Genomic DNA, 17,576 nt, shown 5'->3' with positions numbered 1-17,576 from the left:
TCGAGTCCAATAATCAACAATCTGGCAACGCTGCAGTTGATTTATCAGAGCCTTTTGTGCTTTTAGGAAGAGCGAGGAACACACAGTCTACAGAAAAACTTTCAACCATTTCAACAGACTGGAGTAATGGAGTAGTAGGGGAGATCTGCTGGGTTTTCTCGAAGAAATTCACGTGATTACAGGATCCATATAGCGCTCGAATTCTTTTCAAAACAAGCGTTATTGTTATAAAAACGTGGTTACCTGTTTATTTCGCAATATTTACACACTAACAAAAGAAGATGAATAACTCCATGGAGAATGGTGAAGATCCGTTCGCAGACATTTGGATTTCCAACTGGGAACGTCAGTGCGAGATCGAACTTGAAAATGAACCCGACCTTGATCAAGCTGTACTATCGGAACGGGATTTATCAACACAAAAGCTTTGGTATCTCTTTCAGAACTCTGCCACATCTGTAGCACAGTTGTTTAAAGGTAAGGATCATCGGAACTAGTTACTAGGTTATACTGCAGCACAACAGTTGCTAACTAATATTTTATGTCTTCATTCCAGATCGTAACCAGCCTCAAGTGCTCTGGTTGCCTTTTCAAACTGCAGCTGGCACAATCACTTCACTATACAAAGGTGAGATTTTGTAAAAAAAAAAAAAAAACTAAAAAAGCAAAAGGAAAACGCAATTGCCTTTGTCTAGGCTATCAATCAAGAGTCAAATTCCATACAAAGTTTCATATTACTTTCTATACTTATTTCTTTTAGAAAATAGTTTAGTCATCTGCCAAGAAATTTTAAACTTGATTTTTTTTGGCAAAAGAATTGTCATTTAGTATTGTATTTCAAGTGCAATAATCAACTATACAGGAATAACAAAAACTGGGTGTAAAGTTTACAGACTTGGTTGAAAAAGATGTTTTGTTCTTTGTTCTTTTCGTATATGTAGTCTGGGTTTGTATATGTAATTTGGGTGTGGTGAATGACTGATTAGCTGAAACTAAAAATATTGATTTATTATATTTTGTTAGAGTAAACATAAAGTTTTAGAGGCTTATAAAAGGAATTCAAAATGTAACCATTTTTATCTTGTAATTTTTAGAATCGACAGAGGCCTTGAGACGAAGTTCCGAACTTGGCATTCAGGCCGGATATCAGCGAAGAGCTAGAGAAATGTTAGCTTGGGCCAAAAAGCGCCGCGGTCGGAACATCAGACGTGAGGAATTGATCGCATTCTTAACTGGCAAAAGTGTCCCAGGTTCTGGAGCTTCTCAACCCCGTCATCAAATGCGAATGGGGCCTCGTCCACGTGTCTCACTTTCTGATGGTATGTCTGCATCGCATCATGGAGCTTCTGCCCTTCAACATCCACTGGAAGCGTCTGCCGGAGACTTTGAGCCAGCCCTTCAAGCTTTCCGTGAAGCCCTCAGCTTGCCTCTACCCTCATCGGCTTCTAGCAACAATAGTGGCTCGTCGGCCAAAAGCAACGGACGTCGAGGAAGCCCCGTTCATAACCACAGCGAGCTGAGCGCCTTTATAAGCCACGAGTCTGCTCGCCATAAAAGACCTGCTCCCGCAAGCCCCACCCACGACGTCATCATGGACTCGCCCACTCATAAACGCTCGAGACTGATGTAAACTATCCTGCTTTTGGAAACCAAGCGAACCCAATAGCTAAAACAAAATAATTTTTTTCTCATCTAACGTTAACCCTTCCGTTTTTTTTTTCTCTAAAATCCTTACCTCATTTGTTTTGTTAAATTTCTCGCTTCGGCGCGCCTTTTTTTCCCCCTTCTATTTGAAAATTCACCTTCAACCCCAATGTTCTTTTGTGTTCATTTCGAGCTCGTTATGCAAAAAGGACGAAGTATGAACTTCATTGCGCCGAAGCTGCTGCTGCTGCTACTACACAGACACAAAACAAAGATTCGCATTTTTTTTTTCTCTTCATTTTTTTTTTTCGGGGTCTCCCTCACAAGCGAAAGGCCATTTGTGTTCTTGCTGAATAATAATAATCCATTAAGATGGTGTTGCCATCATTACTCCCCCCCCCCCCCCGTTTATTTTAGGAACCTGTTCTACTTGTCAAGTTGAAGAATGTTCACCCTATTTCCTCCTCTCTCCGGGTAACATTATAACAAAATTATAGAAAGACAGCAGTTATATTCCAAACGAAGGTGGAAGTAACATCGCCGTTTGCAACACGTCGAATTTCAAGTTGAATTATATATTTCAGACCTGAGCGTGTGTAAATGTGTGTGTTCGATTGAAATCGGATTCTTGAAAAAAATCTGGTCTTGTTTTCACCATGCTTTGATTATTTTCTTTTTTTTTTTCTTTAATTTTCTTGATTGAGAAATGACCTCAACAAATGCTGTCCTCGTTGTTTCCTCTGCTCCAACCCTTTTTTTTTCACTTTCATTTTAATTTTAAAAATAGTTTGCGCGTTTCTCGTTTCGGTGATGATGAATTCGTATGTTTCCTATGATAACGATAATTTAGTTTCTGATTGACTTGATGTTTTTTTTTCTCCTTTACCCTCTTTTGCAACATTAGATAGAGATAAGAACGAGTTTGCTGCTGAATTGCTGCCTTTTTGTAGTTGCACACACAACTGTAGACAGGTTCTCCCCATGCGCATCTCCCATCAAGTTCTAAGAACGTTACAATTTATTATTATTCCTTTTTACCCTGCAAGTCACGCGCTGTGTGTGTGAGAGTGTGTGTGTGTGTGTGTGTTTGCGTGCAAGTGGGATTTGCTGGAAAACAAAAGAAATACATCAATTTCTGCGATTGATGCGTCAGATCGATTTTTCAATCAAAATGTCGGAGATACGGGAGGTATCACATTTCTTCCCGGCAAGACGGAAGGAAACGAGTTCATCCACAGCGTCGACGAATCGTAATTTCTTTATCTCGTATTAAATTTCCCAGAATGTTTAATGTTATTCTTTCTTGTTACAGAATTCTCCACGAACCCATCATGATGAGCCGATGGCAGCCCCTAAAAAATGTCAACTGGTAAATTTATTTTACTATTTGCTTTGCTGGGGACCGTTTGGAAAGGAACGGGGTTTGACGTCAGCACTCAACCGATTGGTTTCTACCGAGTGCCGAATATAGGTATAGCAATAATGCCCCAGTTTTCACGCAATTAGATTTATCAGTCCAATCGTTCAGTGTATTTCTACGTAGTCGGAATGTTTTTAGTGCTTGCAGTCACGCCGTTTAGATCAGGTTGGATATGTGATAATGCCTATTCGAGCAGCAACAGTAGGAGCGAACGAAGAAACAAGTGAAACGACAGTTTCAGACAACAATGGAACGGCTGGCAAGTATTGGAACTGGAGTATTCATCCATTAATCATTTTTTCCATGTTGATTGGAGTGAATTTGACTGTTCCGTCCAAAAATTCCTGTCGTCAAAAATGGAAAAAGATCTTCTGTGTTATTTCTTTAATGATCCACGCAGCCTTCACGCTGAACTTGGTGCAGATTTTCCAGGGTCAGCTGAGTGAAATGACCAGCTTTTATTTCGGAGAGGATGGAAACCAATCTACGACTGCCTTGTGGAATGTCGTCATCGATGTTATCAATTTTGAAATCGGCTGTTTTGGCGCCCACTGGATTATGTATTTTTTCATCAAAAAGAGATGGGCCTCTCTCTGTGATGCCTTTCAATTGCTGGTTCCACTTTTCGACGCCGAATTTTACAAGGAATTTCACGCCAAATTACGACGCTGTTCTTACTATGGTTTAGCGTGCATCGTATTAGGGGTAAGAACAAAATTCATAATCTCTATACTGAAATACGTTTTCTATAACTTTTTATCGAATTTCAGGTTGGCAGTTTGAGTATTATTGGAGTTGTTCCGAATATTAATACGGAGACCACATTCAACATAAAATTTTTGGCACTTTCGCAAGCTTTCTTCCAGATTTATCACGTATTGTCAATTACGTTGTTCGCTATTGCCAGTTATGCTTCATCGATTTCCTTTCAATCTATCGCTTTGAAACTGAATGGCTGGAAAACTCCACAAGCTCTTGATCTGCGTCCGAATGCTGACCTTATTCTCCTGAAACGCTATTACGTTTTGACTTGCCAGACTGTCGACAGCATTCACCATTGTTTCGGCTGGAGCCTTCTATTCATCGTGCCACATTTATTCGTCGCCATCATTAATGCGTCGTTTTACTGGTTTGCCAAAACTAATGAGAACAACTCAGCTTCTGAAATCGCGTTTTTCTTCTTTCTTCTCATCAATCTTTTCGTCGTTTGCACAACTTCCGATCGCGTACGTATTCAGGTATGTACTACTTACTACCATTTATTTTTTAAAATTTTAATTAGTAAATTAACTTTGATCAATCTTTTTGGACGTTATTTAGTCGGAGAGGGTGCTCAAAGAACTTATTCGACTAAGAATCGAACCGAGACATAATCATTGCAGAAAACAGGTATTGTTAATTAGTTTCTGATATTTTTAATTTAGCTTCTGATTAGACTTATTTGCTTATTCAGGTCCATGAACTCCTCATGCAAGTAGTATTAAACTCACCACGAATAAGCGCTCTTGGCTTCTTCAACGTCAGTAAAAAATTAATTCCCACAGTAAGTGATCTTTTATTTTTCTTAGAATTCAAACTGATTGAAAAGGTTTGTAAATTTCAGATGATTGGAACGACGCTAACGTACTACTTTATTCTCCGTCAGTTTCATTCTTCAGAGAAAAAGTCTTTTCGTTGACACTTATACTATTGCATTATCGCAATCATGTATTTGAAAGTTCACTTAAATGCGCTCTTTACGTTTAAGAATTTATGCTTAATTACGTATTCAGTTTCCACGTCATTCTAGAACGATAAAGGGTGCATAGAATACGCGCATCAAGCAATTATGAAATGGAAATACGCTACTATTATCATACATGATTGACTGAGTCATTAGGTGCACATTCACTTTCGACGTGTATTCTTTGTCGTTGTCATTCGTCACGAATTTGTAAGATCACTAATGGTTTATCTAACAAGTGCAAACCCCCCCCCCCCCCAAACAAAAAGACCCATTAAAGTCTACAACTTTTTTTTATTATTTAGTAGTCGGCGTAGAATGTTGGTTCCGACAAGAACTGTAAGTGAGGAAGCAGTTGAAAAGGGCTGGTTATGGAGTGTTCAACCTCTTGTCACTTGGGCAAAATGGTTGGGTATTGATTTGTCGAGTGGACAGAAATTTTCTCGGTGTTTTGTTTTGTATTCCCTTTTTGTTCTTTTAATTTCTATGTCCATTCAGTTGCTATGTTTAAGCTACGTTATCGATAACCACAAGGAAATATCTGTTACTTTTACCATTGAAATTAGTTACAATTCCGATACTTTTTCATGGAACACGGCGATGGATTATGTTAACTTTGCTGTTCACAGCCTTGCAACCCACGTAATTTTTTTGTCCATTTTTCGGGCTCGATGGAATTTGTTGGGAGAAACTTTCCAAAATTTTGAATCATTTTTGAAATTCAGTTTCTTCGACAGAATCCGAAAAGCCTCTATTTTAGGTCTAGTTTGGATCATTCTTCTGGTAAGCATAAACAATATGTCTTTAGCTACTTGACGTTCAAAAACCTTTTTTTGTTATTATTTCAGCATACTTCGTTATTAGCTACTAATCTATATCACCATTCCGAATATGGATCATCATTCTTGATTCTTTTTTGTTCCTTGGTGTCTGTTTTTTCGCAAGTTTATCCCATCACGGCTATAGTTCTATTTTCAGTCGTGTGTTACGCTTCATCAAACGCACATCAATCAATCCGAATGGAGCTTAATCTTCTCAAGAATACCACAACAGACGGGAACTATTATAATCGCTTGTCAACTTTGAAGAGGAGACATGCGCTTGTGTGTGAGACGGTCGATCACATCAACCACTGCTTCGGCTTTTTTATGGGAATTTCTCTGTCCTTTCATTTTGTGTCCATGATTACAGCATCATTTTATTTGTTCGGAACTGATAAAGAGCCCGGATCAGTTCTGGAAATAGGTTTTGCATGCACGCAAATTTGTAATCTTTCACTTATTTGTTATCCAGCGGACCTGATCCGCCTTAAGGTACGTTAACAATATTACAATGGAGAAAAAATTAAAATAAGTCGCTATCTTCGGGTTGATTATTGGACTATTTTCGTTGTTTAATGTAGGCAGATTCAGTTTTGAGAAAACTCATCCGTATGCAACTTGAAATGGAAGAACCCCTTAAGTCTCTGGTACATTACAATTTCATATTTTTTTTTTGCGTCACTTAACTTGGAAAATTTGATGTGTAGACGAACGCATTCGCGGAGCAAACAAGCCTGTTTTTCCCTCAAATTAATGCGGCTGGTTTCTATCCCATAAGCAGAAAAATCATTCCTCAGGTTAGTCTACCAACTTAATATTTCTAATGTAGAATGCAATCAAAAGTTATTGTCATTTGTTGTAGATAGTGGGAACGACACTCTCCTATTTTTTCATTCTCTACCAATTTCAGTCAGCCGAGAGAAGCGATACGTCAGTAAATGCAGGAATATGATTTATTTAAAAAAAAAATACAGTTACCCAGTCTGCTTACGTAGCTTTGTGTATTCACTGTCAGAAAACCATCTTCTTTTGGAATTTTGTGTTCCCGTTAATTCCCCGCATACTCACAAATATGTGAAATTGGGCAACGCAGGCGCGTTGCTCAGCTTGTTTATTTACCTTATATTTGGGGCGTCCCTAAACTGCGAAAGCGAAACGCGAAACGCGAAACGCCTAAAATGCGGAAAAGCTGTGCGAAACGGACCAAAATTTTGGGACCGTTTCGCGGGACCAAATGCCGGAGGGCATACTAAAGAGCGAAACATCTTGCGAAACAAAAAGTTTTCCTTTTCTCCACAGAGGTCCAAATTGACGGAGATTGCCGCCATTTTTCATTGTCTCCCGCTATGATGAGGCATTAAAGGAGGAAGGGGGGCAATCAAATTCGATTTCTTCGCCACTACCCCTGTATGTTTTAATGCACATTTTACGATTATTAAACTAATGAAAGACATAGAGCAGCACGTTATGGTGATATTTTTAAATAATAAAATATTAGGTAATGCATACATTACATTAAATGATTTAAATCAACCAGTAGGTACGTGCACAAAGAAATAATCGATCATAACAGTATGAGTGCCTTATATCAAGCTAAAAATCAAAGCTACCATGTTCCAAATCAAGCTAAAATTTAATCAACTAAATAAACTTCCCTTAAAATTAAGAATGATAATCTGATTGATACTGATACATGGAAACGAGAAGTTCCATTAATTTTTTTATACCAATCTTCTAATTAAAAACACCTATTGCATATTGCATTCAAGGTATTCCGTATTCATGGTCAACACACAAATAGACAGCCATAAGGTGCGCGAAACTCGAAGTCTCGAAAATTTGAAACTCTTAACAATTTGTTTGTTGACGCCTTGACGGCGTCCATTGTCGTCTGCTACCAAGACGTTTACACTGCGACGTTTCGCAAACACCGATTTCGCAGTTTAGTACGGACCCAAAGACTAAAATGCGAAACAAGGTCTCAACTTTTGGGTCCGTTTCGCACAGCTGTTTCGCATTTTAGGCGTTTCGCGTTTCGCGTTTCGCTTTCGCAGTTTAGGGACGCCCTTATATTTGTATGATCCAATCAGTCATACTCAAATCATTTTGATTTGACAGTGTTCAATAAATTATCATTTTAAAACACTATTTTAGTATGGAGATACAATTCACAGGAAAGACAGCTTTGGTTACTGGTGCAGGGCAAGGTAGGCAATTGGTCGTAGCACCCATTATGGCTATAAAAGTCTTAATCGCCTTTTCAACCCCACTACTATTTATTAAGGAATTGGAAGAGCCATTGCAAAACGATTGTTTGAACATGGAGCTAAAGTTTATGCGTTATCGAAGACGTCTGAAAATTTAAGAAAATTACAAGAGGAAGCTCCTGGAATCCTTACCATTATTGTAGACCTTGAAGACTGGGAGGCAACTCAAAAAGCTGTCAAAGATCTGGGTCACATTGATTTGTTGGTCAATAATGCTGGAGTTGCAATCTTGGAGTCCTTTTTGGATATCAAGAGTGAAAGTTTTGATAAGTATGCAGTACACAAACCTGTTACGTAATGTAGAATACCTATCTAACTATCATTGTATTTAAAGGGTCTTCAATGTCAATCTTAAAGCTGTTGTCAATGTTTCTCAAACAGTAGTAAAGCAAATGATTGCTGATAAAACAGGCGGATCAATTGTAAATGTGTCATCACAGGTATTTGTGAATCCAAATGGATGCATGCTGCCTTATTAAATCTCCACGGAAATCAAATTAAAAATTTTAATTTTTGTAGGCTTCCCAGGCAGCTTTAAGAGATCATGCTATTTACTGTAGCACTAAGTCTGCTCTTGACATGCTATCAAAAGTAATGGCTCTTGAGTTAGGGCAACATAAAGTAAGGATACATTTATTCATTTTTTATTTGGAAATTTATTCATGTAGATTTCTGCAACAGATTCGAGTAAACTGTGTGAATCCGACAGTTGTGCTTACGGAAATGGGAAAAATGGTAAGATGAAGAGAAATCATATAGATATTTGATGACCAATTGAATGAATTTAAAACATCTGATTTTAGGGTTGGTCAGATCCCTTAAAGTCAGGTCCTATGCTTGCTGGAATCCCCTTGGGTAGATTTGCAGGTATATTCCATTATGCGATACTGAATTTAGTATAACTCTTTACTACTTCTGCTTACCTTATTTTATTATGCAGAGGTCGAAGAAATAGTGGATGCAGTTGTATTTCTTCTTAGCGATAGAGCTTCCATGATTCACGGAACGACTCTTCCGGTTGATGGGGGATTTTTGGCGTGTTGAAACTTGAAACGAAGATTGAACATGCGTTTCAACTTTTTTTCAAATCTGGGGTAATGTAATGTTAATAAAAGACTATCAAATTTTTGCAATTTAAATAATAATAATAATACATTCCGTTGATTATTGTTTTTTCCGGAAGACTTTTTAATCGCGGTTAAAAGTTTAAACTGAAAACCAGACCGCAGACTAAGAGCTATCACTGTGGCAGAACTGCAAAATAACAAAATCTAGTGAGTAAACGTCCCATAAGTAAAAGAACCAACGATGGTTATGTCAGAGCTCTGGTTTTGTCGGTTTTATTTGATTTTTCCGTTTTTGAAACGAGAAATGTTGGAAAACGTTTTCGTGGCAACGTTGGACTGACGACTATTTATAAACAGTTCGAGAATCAGTGTTTTGCTAAGTTTCTGTCTTGTTTGTTTAAGTTTATTGACAACTTACTGACTCTAATGAAATGATCGTCAATCAGCAGGAAAATACTGTGGATGCCTGTGCATACAATTTACGTGACGGAGGTACTAGCGTCGATATTACTTCTCTTCTTCAAGGTACGAAACGTGAACGCTTTTTTGTTCGTTCGTTCATAACGCCTTATAAGGCAAACTCTTGTGTGTCTGTCATACCGAACATAGCAATGTACATTTGTTTATATTACGAATTTCAAGTAATATTGAAAAATTTCATGGCAGTCGCGAGAATTCTAGCCGGATACTGAACCCCTTTAGACGCTAGGGAATTCAGATGACAAAAACATCTCTAATGTTTTTTACTTTTTACATTTGTCAACCTTTATGCAGATTTTGGTGGTATTCAGTTTACATGAGCCTTGTTTTTAAATACTCTATTTTGTTTGCATTCAGTTGATCTGATTGCCAAAGGAATATTCCAGAATGTGGATTGTCTGGGTCTACTCAACGCACGTTCCGTCTCTACCGCATGGCAAGAGGCAGTCGACAATGCAAGAGTTTGGAAAATTGTTCTTGATAAAGACGTAAAATTTTACTTGCTCCAAATCATATAGGTTTTCCTTCAATTCTAATTAAGGTTTCACTAGGTAAATTGGAAGAAAATGTACAAAGTCTTGATTAAGAAAGGTTTCGCAACCGAGACGACAGAGGATGACAACTATTCAGAATTTTACCTTGATCTCTATCGAAATATCCGGGATAATTTGAAGGTTTGGACATTGGATAACCCGTAAATAAGTATCAATTTTAACACCAATTTTTAATTCAATTAGTCTCTGGAGAAAAACTGGATAACAAAGACGGCCTATCAACGGGTAAAAAAATTGCCTTATGCAGGATTTGTAGAGCATCTAAATTTCAAAGTAAAACTGAGCGACCAGTACATCGTAACACGTCAAAGTCCCCAGACGATCGAGATCTTTAATAGATGGACTTTGCAGTCGGAAAGTGTAATAACTGAAACTTCATTTGTAAATTCCATACATTTAGAGCTGAATATTGATTGAATATTAGATTTTCGATATTGGAGTCGATAGTCACAGAGCTATGATGAAATCTATCGATTTGACTAGCGAATATCTTGCTCTTGGATGCAATCGTGGAAAAATCTTCGTATTTTGTATGAAAACAAAAGAATTGGTAAGAGGACTTTTAATTTTGATCATTTCCACAATAATAAGAACAGTGGTGAATGCGGAAGCTTCACAAACTTATAGACGATCCAGCCTTATTAAACTGTGAAAGCTTCGCTCAGGACGTCATGGCAAGCAGGGTGGATTGCAGTTACTTGCGGTTTAGTCCATCAGGAAAAACGCTGTTGTCGTGTATTACCAACGTAACTTAACATAATTCTAATTTACTGTTGTGAGTGAATCATTAATGTATTTCAATTTACACTTATAGAACAGTTGTCAGTACGAAACCCTCTCGTTGCGGAAGATAATATCGCCCCGAGAGTGGAAAATAACGCACCAACAGACTATTCACCAGTTTAATGTGCGCCGAGTTCAAATGGATGACTCCTATATTTACCTACAAGGTGGCAATAATAAAGGGATTCAAGTTCGATCAGCAAGTTCGCTTGAACTGATTAATACCATCGCCGAATCCGAAGCTTTTATTAAAAGTTTTCAACCCTACGATCGGTGGATTATTATTGCTGGCCGTGAACAAATCAGGTAAGATTCGCGCAAAAGCGTAATTGCTACCTGTTATTCATACGCTACTCTCTTACTCTCTTTTCCTTTAGTTTATGGGACATCGAACTTGGAACATGCATTCGACAATGCCAAATGAATCAAACCGATGGAGATATCAAAACCATTGGGTAATGTTTTGTTGTTTCTTTCTAACGAATCAACACTAAAATTATCATTTTTTTTTTACAGGCTGGTAGGCGAAAAATACATAATTAGTTGCCACGTGAATTGTTGGTCTTCCGACTTTTTCCTGTTAGGGGTGAACGTTTGGGATCTTGAGTCGTTAATCAATTCTCAAAAAGAAACATTGAAGCCAACTTTTACGTTTAGCGTATCGACTCAATCTTGGCACGAAGCAAGCGTTGATGGTATTCGGGACACGTCGGTGGAAAAGCTAAAAGTTTTTGTCGATGATTATCAGATTGGATGCCTTGTTACATGGGATTTTGACTATGAGAGGCGTGAAGTGCCAGTACCAATGTTGTATTTCATGGACTTTACTAATCATTTTGAAACCTAAGCTTCAAATCGAATATTTTGCTATTCTATTTTTAAAATGTATTATCTTTAAATTTTGTTTAAATGTTTTGTTTCAAATTCAATTAAAAAAATTAAAAAAAGAAAATTATTCATTCATTCATTTCAACCCAATTGAAGGAGACTCCTCTAGATGGCACCACGGCTGCTTCGATAATCGATTATCTTTATCGATTCAAAGTTGTATATTTTCGCATTTTTGTGCGTCGAATTTTTATTTAGTGAAACCAAATGTTAATGAACGATTTGAATCTGTGAAACTCGCTATTTTAGTCCTATACTGGTAGGTGATTCTTTTGTGCAAATCGTGACTGAGAGTGTAAGAATAGAATTGTTGATGACTTTTAGTCACAATCCATATGCTGGTTAGCAGTCGATAACAACGGTTCTTTATTGTTTGAAAAAAGTTGTTTGAACGCGACTAATTGATTTTTTAAAATGTATTTTAGAGATGGCTGAATGTCCGGAGATGAACGGGATTGCAAATAACATCGTTTCAGAAAAGTGGGTTGGCAGCAGAAAGTCTGAATGGATACGTTTGAATGTGGGGGGTCACCACTTCCTTACCACCCGAACAACCCTTTGCAGAGATCCAAAGTCTTTTTTCTTCAGACTCTGTCAAGAAGACAACAATCTTGCCTCAGATAAAGTATTACTTTATATAACCTCAATTTTAACTTGAAAATTATGCTCTTTATTTTAAACTAGGATGAAACAGGTGCCTTCATGATTGATCGGGACCCTACTTATTTTTCACCAATATTAAACTTCTTGAGACATAGCAAACTAGTTATTGATAAAAACTTGGCTGAAGAAGGAATCCTAGAGGAAGCTGAATTCTATAATATTACTGAACTCATCCAGTTAATTAGAGATAAAATAAGACTAAGAGATGAGGTACCACAGAAGGAAAGTAGGAAGCAAGTTTACCGTGTATTACAGTGTCATGAGGATGAATTAACTCAAATGGTTTCAACTATGTCTGATGGATGGAAATTTGAGCAGGTGTGTACACACAAGACAATCTTATTAGTTACTACAGACTATTTATTCTAATCTTTTTTTTATATAGCTAATAAATGTTGGGTCACAGTACTCTTATGGGAATGAAGACCATTCAGAATTCCTGTGTGTTGTATCAAGAGAGTGTGACAAGAGAGAAAGAGAAACAGAGCCTACTGATAGAGCCAAAGTAAGTATCTGCAATTTACTATTGATGGAAGCATTTAAAAATGTTGTTTCTTTATTTAGGTGCTTCAGCAGAAAGGGTTAAGAATGTAATAAGCTATGGGATTTTTGTACCAGGAACCAAATACTGAACTAAATTTATGCAGAGAACCAGCCTTGTGGGATTTTATCCACGTTGCAGCCATTTTGACACTTCTTGTTCACAAGTGTTGCTTTTTATTCACAAGTGCAATACAACTCTGCTTCACAGCTTCATTAAATTTTAGGAGATCCAAATTTGTATTATAAAAAAATGTTCATGATGCTGCTACTTGACGAAGAGGAGAATCAAGATAGTCTGCCAATGCCTTTGCTTTAGCATGAAGCATTCCAAAACACACATTTTCTTTAGCATAGAGACATAGAAGTAAATTAGCAACTTGGGCAATCACCACTTTCCCATCCTTTAAAGGCATTGGCAAAATTAATATTTGTGTTTACTAAACTTTAAATTGAATAATACCATGCAATCAAGAAGAACACATTCCAGGACATCTTCATTGAAGGCAACTTTCCCATTTTTAGCATATGCTGACCAAATGTTGCTAGCTATCGCTGCTGTCACTCGTGCATCCTTGTCCCCATAACCACTTGAAAGCCACAAAATTGTTTAAACACTATAAACAAATGTAAAACATTTTAACACATTTTGCTCACCTGTAAGCTAGCAACGCCCCCTCCGTATTTAAAAGCCTGCATAACAAATTAAGATAATAAATAAATAAAAATAACTAACAATCGTTAACTATTTTAAGGTATCACGCCATATTACAAAGTGCTTAAGATTCCGCCAGTGTTTGCTTGAGACAAGACTTGAGTAAGAGCTTTTGGTTTTAACATTCTTTAGATTTGTTGGTATCTTCTGTTTTGACACAAGCTGAGTCAGGGCTGAGTACAGCTGTTCAGTGTTCACTACTCCTCTTAGTCTCTTACTAAAAAAAAAAAAAACAAATGAATGCGGATGTTTCCTACATAACCAGGCCAGGCTGACAATCTCTTCTTCAGGCAGCGGCAGCGGCAGCGCCCCTTCCGTTGACCAGGGAATTTTTTCTCACTCAATCTTGTCAAATTCTTCTGCTGTAGGTGGCCTTAATGTATTCATTTCAGATTGGTCCAAAGGTGAATTTCGCGCCCGATTATTTTGACTTTGGTGTTTAATTACAATCATGATTACAATGAACTAAAGTTGCTTCTTGAAGTCAGAAATCATGCCGCCTCAAAAACCTTTGACTCATTTTTTTAAACCTCTTCAAAGTGGAGGTGTGAAGCGTACATTCTCAGAACTTGTGTCTGGCAATAAGACAGCTGAAGCCAAGAATGTTCAAATTGAAAACAAAGTAGGTTTTTTTGTTCTGTGTATACATGCCTGGTATTTTTTGTAAAGTCTATTCATTTTTAGCCTGTTGGAGAAAAATCTGGTGAGAAGACTGAAGTAGTTACTCCTGAAAAAAAAGAAAGAATGGGCACTAACCACTTGTTAGCGAAAATAAAATTGCAAGCGAAGAATACTTGTGCCTTACACCATAGTATTGGTCATTCATGGTTTCAAGCAATTGAGCCAGAGTTTAAGAAACCCTACTTTGGTGAAGTATGTACATGTTTCTTTTTTTTTAACTTTGAATAACAATTATTTTCATTTACCTACATTATTTTGTTTTTAGCTTAGTAAATTTCTGGGTTCTGAAAGATCAAAGTCCACCATTTTCCCTCCAGAACATCTTGTGTGGTCTTGGACCCATTTCTGTGATATTCAAAATATCAAAGTTGTTATTATTGGTCAAGATCCATATCACGGTCCTGGTCAAGCTCATGGTATAGTAAAAAATAATTACTTTTATGGCTTTTAAGATAAAGAATTGACATTACATTTTTGTTTCATAAAAAGGTTTGTGTTTCAGTGTTTTGAAAGGAGTTCCTCCTCCCCCAAGGTAATATTTAAAATTTTTACTTTAAAAACTACTGTGTCTAATTTTTGCAAAACTATTTGAAGTTTGGTAAACATCTTTAAAGAGCTGGCTTCAGATATTGATGGTTTTAATATTCCTAAACATGGTAATCTCACTGGATGGGCCAAACAAGGTAGACATTTAAACAAAATCAATCACAGTTTAACGTTTGTCTTAATCTTCAAATAAGAGTCACGTAAAATTGTTATATTGATATTTCACATATTTAGGTGTGCTCCTTCTTAACGCTGGCTTAACGGTCCGATCGGGCGCAGCAAATTCGCACAAAGACAAAGGCTGGGAAACTCTGACGGATGCCGTGATCCAGTGGATTAGCAGTAACTGCCAAGGTGTTGTCTTCCTTCTTTGGGGTGCATATGCCCAGAAGAAAGCTTTAGTAGTAGACAAGGTAACCAATTCATTTGTTTACGACTTCATGCTTAATTAATGTTTTTTTTTCTTTTCTTTTTTTGTAGAAAAAACACCACTTGCTGAATGCCCCTCATCCTTCTCCACTATCTGCTCATCGCGGATTCTTAGGATGTAAACATTTTTCAAAATGTAATGAACTTTTGCTCAAGCAAAACAAAACACCAGTTGACTGGTCTAAACTCCCCATTGAGTGAACAGTCAAACCTCAGGTTATAACAGTTTTTACATTCACTCTTGCCTCAAATGTTTTCAACCATGATATTCATGTTTCAAAACGCGATTCACAATGCATCTTAAACCAAGAGCAATACTAATTTTACATTTAAAAAAAAAACAATTTGTTAATTGCTGATGGATCTTCAGTAATTTTCTATTGCCAACAACAATTATGGATATGCTGATACTAGAAAGTTTTGCTGGCATTTTTTAGTCGCAGCGCAATGCATTTATGTATTTAAGAAAAACTTGTATTCTTTGAAGAATGAACCTTGAAAATAAGAATTAGGAAACCAAATGTTGAGAGACGGTTCTACCGCTGTAGAAATACGAACTATTAAAACACATTAGGAGCCATCGCAAAAATCGAAGGACATTGGGAACGAGCAAGTTTGGTGTATACTTGTTCGGAAGTTTTTGAAACTGCTTGGCCAGCGCTCTTTTGGTTCCATACGTGAATTCCAATTGTGTCATTATCCCACGTAATATCTTGTTCCAAAAAATATCTCAACCATTTAGGCCATTCGATTGGATAAAATGTTTTTGGAGGAAGAATCTCAAAACCGTAGCAGCTATCAGAATTCATTTCGGCAATGTTTTCTGTCAAACACCATTTTGTCATTACGCGAGTCAGGAGCAATGGGCCATTGTGACCCCAAATATCCTTTCTGAAGTAAAGAAAACAGTTAAGTCATCTAGTTTGGGAAATTTTCGTGTACACACCTGTATGTTTCTCGGAACTCCTCCACTGCCATGCGGATAACAGGATGTAGGTAATCAACGTGAAGTGCTCCAGCAGCCAAATTTTTCTCGTTTTCCGCCACGATGAAGTTTCGGTAATGTGTCACTGGTTGAACCATTATTATATCCAAATCAAAGTAATAACCTCCGTAATTGTACAGTGTTAGGAACCGGAGTGCGTCGCTCAGATGAGACACGGCAAATGAACCGTAATTCCAAGTAGAGCAGAAATACCATTGTCGAAAAGGCGAATGTATGAAGTAATCACCTAAATTAATATTATAGATTTTTATGTTTTCGTAATTTCCCAACGTTTTCATAGTTGTAGAATTCCAATCAATATCTTTCCCGCTCATTAGCAAAATGACGGTCAAGTGTGGGTTCATTATTGCGAGAGATTCAACAGAACAGGCTTGGCGGAAGTCAAGTGCCCGAACACCTGAGGTTTCATGAAAAAATGCCTTCTCTTGATCACGTCGAGGAAGTGGAAATTGAGGTTCGAACAAGGGACATTTCCATAAGCAATCCGGTCTGCCGCAAATATCAAAGGAGTTATGGATGCTTACGCAACATCTACCACGATCAGCTCCCGAGACATATATCACCGGATGGTTCATCTAAAAACGAAATGTTTTTACTGTTCCCAATTTTTTAAAGGTGATTTTAAACTTTTTGGTAAGCCGACACTAACCGATCTGACGTAAAAATCTGATTGCATTACAAAATATCCTGTGCAGATGAATATCCCCACTACCGTAAAAGTAAGTAGGAGACGCCGTAAGAACCCCATCCTCATTATTTTACGGAAGATGCATCGAAGTAATGGTTTAAGCATAATTCTGGCCATATCTAACGGCTAAACGTTATCCGAGTAGCAGTTTGTACAGAATCGTAATTTTTTGGTGTAGGAAATTGAATCGCTCTTCTGCGTGATGTTTCATGCCGGAATTTATCTAAGCCTAAAAGTAATATTTAAATGACTTGATTTGCAATATTAAATAACTAACACATTTTTACTCTTTAGTGTTGTTACAAGATGTTACCAGTAGAAGATCCATAATAATTCTTGAATATTTCTACACTTGTTAAGGTGTGACCATCATACAGAACGGTCAAGCTCGACACAGCAAACGAAATGGAAATGACATTTGCTTTTGTTAACGTTGAAAGTTCGTAGCTAGATAATAAGGTAAGGCTTGAGATAACGATAAGATGTGTATGCGGTGTAAATAAACGAGGTCGTAAATATCCAAAGAATTTAAAGGGCTATAGGCCTATAGCTCTGTTCAGAGATGCGTCGTGGAACCACATTAAAATGTCCTGCGCTTTTAATTGTGTGATGTTGAAATTTAACGTTTTTACTCCATCTAGATTTTTGAAATTCCATGTCT

At 37.3% G+C, this 17,576-nt stretch overlaps 8 protein-coding genes across 14 annotated transcripts; 6 read left to right on the top strand and 2 right to left on the bottom strand.

Moving 5' to 3' along the window:
• Positions 1–13: 13 nt before the first annotated feature.
• Positions 14–2,505, top strand: LOC124197755 (UPF0472 protein C16orf72 homolog). The gene is made up of 3 exons (XM_046593298.1): positions 14–477; positions 557–628; positions 1,095–2,505. Exons 1-3 carry the CDS (start codon positions 282–284, stop codon positions 1,628–1,630), a joined length of 804 nt encoding a protein of 267 aa, XP_046449254.1. The 5' UTR covers positions 14–281; the 3' UTR covers positions 1,631–2,505.
• A 121-nt stretch (positions 2,506–2,626) lies between these two features.
• Positions 2,627–6,566, top strand: LOC124197753. Of its 4 annotated transcripts, none has more exons than XM_046593293.1 (11): positions 2,627–2,894; positions 2,957–3,115; positions 3,203–3,769; positions 3,835–4,302; positions 4,385–4,453; positions 4,518–4,607; positions 4,668–5,570; positions 5,636–6,100; positions 6,190–6,255; positions 6,316–6,405; positions 6,471–6,566. In XM_046593293.1, the coding sequence occupies exons 3-7, from the start codon at positions 3,245–3,247 to the stop codon at positions 4,740–4,742; spliced, it is 1,227 nt and encodes a 408-aa protein (XP_046449249.1). In that variant the 5' UTR covers positions 2,627–2,894; positions 2,957–3,115; positions 3,203–3,244; the 3' UTR covers positions 4,743–5,570; positions 5,636–6,100; positions 6,190–6,255; positions 6,316–6,405; positions 6,471–6,566. The 4 variants fall into 4 exon arrangements, with proteins under 4 accessions (XP_046449249.1, XP_046449248.1, XP_046449247.1 ...); XM_046593292.1 differs by having other exon boundaries at positions 3,173–3,769; XM_046593291.1 differs by having other exon boundaries at positions 2,957–3,769; positions 4,668–4,997; positions 5,093–5,570.
• A 924-nt stretch (positions 6,567–7,490) lies between these two features.
• LOC124198499 (L-xylulose reductase-like) lies at positions 7,491–9,146 on the top strand. Of its 2 annotated transcripts, XR_006876591.1 has the most exons (8): positions 7,491–7,815; positions 7,893–8,145; positions 8,210–8,315; positions 8,395–8,496; positions 8,557–8,610; positions 8,679–8,742; positions 8,816–8,969; positions 9,059–9,146. XR_006876591.1 is itself a non-coding variant. In XM_046594354.1 (7 exons), exons 1-7 carry the CDS (start codon positions 7,764–7,766, stop codon positions 8,917–8,919), a joined length of 735 nt encoding a protein of 244 aa, XP_046450310.1. In that variant the 5' UTR covers positions 7,677–7,763; the 3' UTR covers positions 8,920–9,044. The 2 variants fall into 2 exon arrangements, 1 of the variants encoding a protein (XP_046450310.1); XM_046594354.1 differs by lacking the exon at positions 9,059–9,146 and having other exon boundaries at positions 7,677–7,815; positions 8,816–9,044.
• Positions 9,141–11,883, top strand: LOC124198498 (beta-TrCP-like). Its single transcript, XM_046594353.1, has 10 exons — positions 9,141–9,149; positions 9,392–9,467; positions 9,780–9,910; positions 9,974–10,096; positions 10,160–10,336; positions 10,401–10,526; positions 10,588–10,722; positions 10,791–11,065; positions 11,137–11,214; positions 11,276–11,883. Exons 4-10 carry the CDS (start codon positions 9,989–9,991, stop codon positions 11,604–11,606), a joined length of 1,230 nt encoding a protein of 409 aa, XP_046450309.1. The 5' UTR covers positions 9,141–9,149; positions 9,392–9,467; positions 9,780–9,910; positions 9,974–9,988; the 3' UTR covers positions 11,607–11,883.
• On the top strand, positions 11,758–13,071 carry LOC124198500 (BTB/POZ domain-containing protein KCTD5-like). 2 transcript variants are annotated; one of them, XM_046594356.1, is made up of 5 exons: positions 11,758–11,906; positions 12,073–12,272; positions 12,332–12,628; positions 12,696–12,815; positions 12,875–13,071. In XM_046594356.1, exons 2-5 carry the CDS (start codon positions 12,075–12,077, stop codon positions 12,902–12,904), a joined length of 645 nt encoding a protein of 214 aa, XP_046450312.1. In that variant the 5' UTR covers positions 11,758–11,906; positions 12,073–12,074; the 3' UTR covers positions 12,905–13,071. The 2 variants fall into 2 exon arrangements, with proteins under 2 accessions (XP_046450312.1, XP_046450313.1); XM_046594357.1 differs by having other exon boundaries at positions 11,864–12,008.
• LOC124198503 (ragulator complex protein LAMTOR2-like) lies at positions 13,011–13,802 on the bottom strand. Its single transcript, XM_046594360.1, has 4 exons — positions 13,623–13,802; positions 13,508–13,543; positions 13,314–13,440; positions 13,011–13,254 (listed from the first exon to the last, which is right to left on the bottom strand). Exons 1-4 carry the CDS (start codon positions 13,688–13,690, stop codon positions 13,108–13,110), a joined length of 378 nt encoding a protein of 125 aa, XP_046450316.1. The 5' UTR covers positions 13,691–13,802; the 3' UTR covers positions 13,011–13,107.
• An 83-nt stretch (positions 13,803–13,885) lies between these two features.
• Positions 13,886–15,742, top strand: LOC124198497 (uracil-DNA glycosylase-like). The gene is made up of 7 exons (XM_046594352.1): positions 13,886–14,187; positions 14,250–14,438; positions 14,512–14,662; positions 14,736–14,778; positions 14,841–14,929; positions 15,027–15,205; positions 15,273–15,742. Exons 1-7 carry the CDS (start codon positions 14,059–14,061, stop codon positions 15,420–15,422), a joined length of 930 nt encoding a protein of 309 aa, XP_046450308.1. The 5' UTR covers positions 13,886–14,058; the 3' UTR covers positions 15,423–15,742.
• LOC124198496 (lactosylceramide 4-alpha-galactosyltransferase-like) lies at positions 15,680–17,532 on the bottom strand. Of its 2 annotated transcripts, none has more exons than XM_046594350.1 (4): positions 17,203–17,532; positions 16,877–17,144; positions 16,168–16,802; positions 15,680–16,112 (listed from the first exon to the last, which is right to left on the bottom strand). In XM_046594350.1, exons 2-4 carry the CDS (start codon positions 17,030–17,032, stop codon positions 15,782–15,784), a joined length of 1,122 nt encoding a protein of 373 aa, XP_046450306.1. In that variant the 5' UTR covers positions 17,033–17,144; positions 17,203–17,532; the 3' UTR covers positions 15,680–15,781. The 2 variants fall into 2 exon arrangements, with proteins under 2 accessions (XP_046450306.1, XP_046450307.1); XM_046594351.1 differs by having other exon boundaries at positions 17,229–17,532.
• Between the last annotated feature and the right edge of the window lie 44 nt (positions 17,533–17,576).

This window comes from Daphnia pulex, chromosome 7 (assembly GCF_021134715.1).
Source record: "Daphnia pulex isolate KAP4 chromosome 7, ASM2113471v1".
NCBI classification, from domain to species: domain Eukaryota; kingdom Metazoa; phylum Arthropoda; class Branchiopoda; order Diplostraca; family Daphniidae; genus Daphnia; species Daphnia pulex.
This window is presented reverse-complemented; position numbering and strand designations above follow the sequence as displayed.

What these genes read in the sequence shown, in the direction of transcription:
- LOC124198496 (XM_046594350.1), bottom strand. Translation starts at nt 17,032, where the DNA reads ATGGCCAGAATTATGCTTAAACCATTACTTCGATGCATCTTCCGTAAA. An exon ending in CAGATTTTTACGTCAGATCG is followed by an intron (nt 16,803 to 16,876) that starts GTTAGTGTCGGC and finishes TTTCGTTTTTAG; the next exon opens with ATGAACCATCCGGTGATATA. An exon ending in GAGTTCCGAGAAACATACAG is followed by an intron (nt 16,113 to 16,167) that starts GTGTGTACACGA and finishes TCTTTACTTCAG; the next exon opens with AAAGGATATTTGGGGTCACA.
- LOC124198500 (XM_046594356.1), top strand. Translation starts at nt 12,075, where the DNA reads ATGGCTGAATGTCCGGAGATGAACGGGATTGCAAATAACATCGTTTCA. An exon ending in ACAATCTTGCCTCAGATAAA is followed by an intron (nt 12,273 to 12,331) that starts GTATTACTTTAT and finishes ATTTTAAACTAG; the next exon opens with GATGAAACAGGTGCCTTCAT. An exon ending in AGCCTACTGATAGAGCCAAA is followed by an intron (nt 12,816 to 12,874) that starts GTAAGTATCTGC and finishes TTCTTTATTTAG; the next exon opens with GTGCTTCAGCAGAAAGGGTT.
- LOC124198498 (XM_046594353.1), top strand. Translation starts at nt 9,989, where the DNA reads ATGTACAAAGTCTTGATTAAGAAAGGTTTCGCAACCGAGACGACAGAG. An exon ending in GGACTTTGCAGTCGGAAAGT is followed by an intron (nt 10,337 to 10,400) that starts GTAATAACTGAA and finishes ATTGAATATTAG; the next exon opens with ATTTTCGATATTGGAGTCGA. An exon ending in TGTTGTCGTGTATTACCAAC is followed by an intron (nt 10,723 to 10,790) that starts GTAACTTAACAT and finishes TTACACTTATAG; the next exon opens with AACAGTTGTCAGTACGAAAC.
- LOC124198499 (XM_046594354.1), top strand. Translation starts at nt 7,764, where the DNA reads ATGGAGATACAATTCACAGGAAAGACAGCTTTGGTTACTGGTGCAGGG. An exon ending in TTGTAAATGTGTCATCACAG is followed by an intron (nt 8,316 to 8,394) that starts GTATTTGTGAAT and finishes TAATTTTTGTAG; the next exon opens with GCTTCCCAGGCAGCTTTAAG. An exon ending in TTACGGAAATGGGAAAAATG is followed by an intron (nt 8,611 to 8,678) that starts GTAAGATGAAGA and finishes ATCTGATTTTAG; the next exon opens with GGTTGGTCAGATCCCTTAAA.
- LOC124198497 (XM_046594352.1), top strand. Translation starts at nt 14,059, where the DNA reads ATGCCGCCTCAAAAACCTTTGACTCATTTTTTTAAACCTCTTCAAAGT. An exon ending in AGAAACCCTACTTTGGTGAA is followed by an intron (nt 14,439 to 14,511) that starts GTATGTACATGT and finishes TTTTGTTTTTAG; the next exon opens with CTTAGTAAATTTCTGGGTTC. An exon ending in CACTGGATGGGCCAAACAAG is followed by an intron (nt 14,930 to 15,026) that starts GTAGACATTTAA and finishes TCACATATTTAG; the next exon opens with GTGTGCTCCTTCTTAACGCT.
- LOC124197755 (XM_046593298.1), top strand. Translation starts at nt 282, where the DNA reads ATGAATAACTCCATGGAGAATGGTGAAGATCCGTTCGCAGACATTTGG. An exon ending in TGTAGCACAGTTGTTTAAAG is followed by an intron (nt 478 to 556) that starts GTAAGGATCATC and finishes TCTTCATTCCAG; the next exon opens with ATCGTAACCAGCCTCAAGTG. An exon ending in AATCACTTCACTATACAAAG is followed by an intron (nt 629 to 1,094) that starts GTGAGATTTTGT and finishes TGTAATTTTTAG; the next exon opens with AATCGACAGAGGCCTTGAGA.
- LOC124198503 (XM_046594360.1), bottom strand. Translation starts at nt 13,690, where the DNA reads ATGTTAAAACCAAAAGCTCTTACTCAAGTCTTGTCTCAAGCAAACACT. An exon ending in GGCGGAATCTTAAGCACTTT is followed by an intron (nt 13,544 to 13,622) that starts GTAATATGGCGT and finishes TTTGTTATGCAG; the next exon opens with GCTTTTAAATACGGAGGGGG. An exon ending in GTGTTCTTCTTGATTGCATG is followed by an intron (nt 13,255 to 13,313) that starts GTATTATTCAAT and finishes ATGCCTTTAAAG; the next exon opens with GATGGGAAAGTGGTGATTGC.
- LOC124197753 (XM_046593290.1), top strand. Translation starts at nt 5,010, where the DNA reads ATGGTTTATCTAACAAGTGCAAACCCCCCCCCCCCCCAAACAAAAAGA. An exon ending in TAGTTTGGATCATTCTTCTG is followed by an intron (nt 5,571 to 5,635) that starts GTAAGCATAAAC and finishes TTATTATTTCAG; the next exon opens with CATACTTCGTTATTAGCTAC. An exon ending in AAGAACCCCTTAAGTCTCTG is followed by an intron (nt 6,256 to 6,315) that starts GTACATTACAAT and finishes TTTGATGTGTAG; the next exon opens with ACGAACGCATTCGCGGAGCA.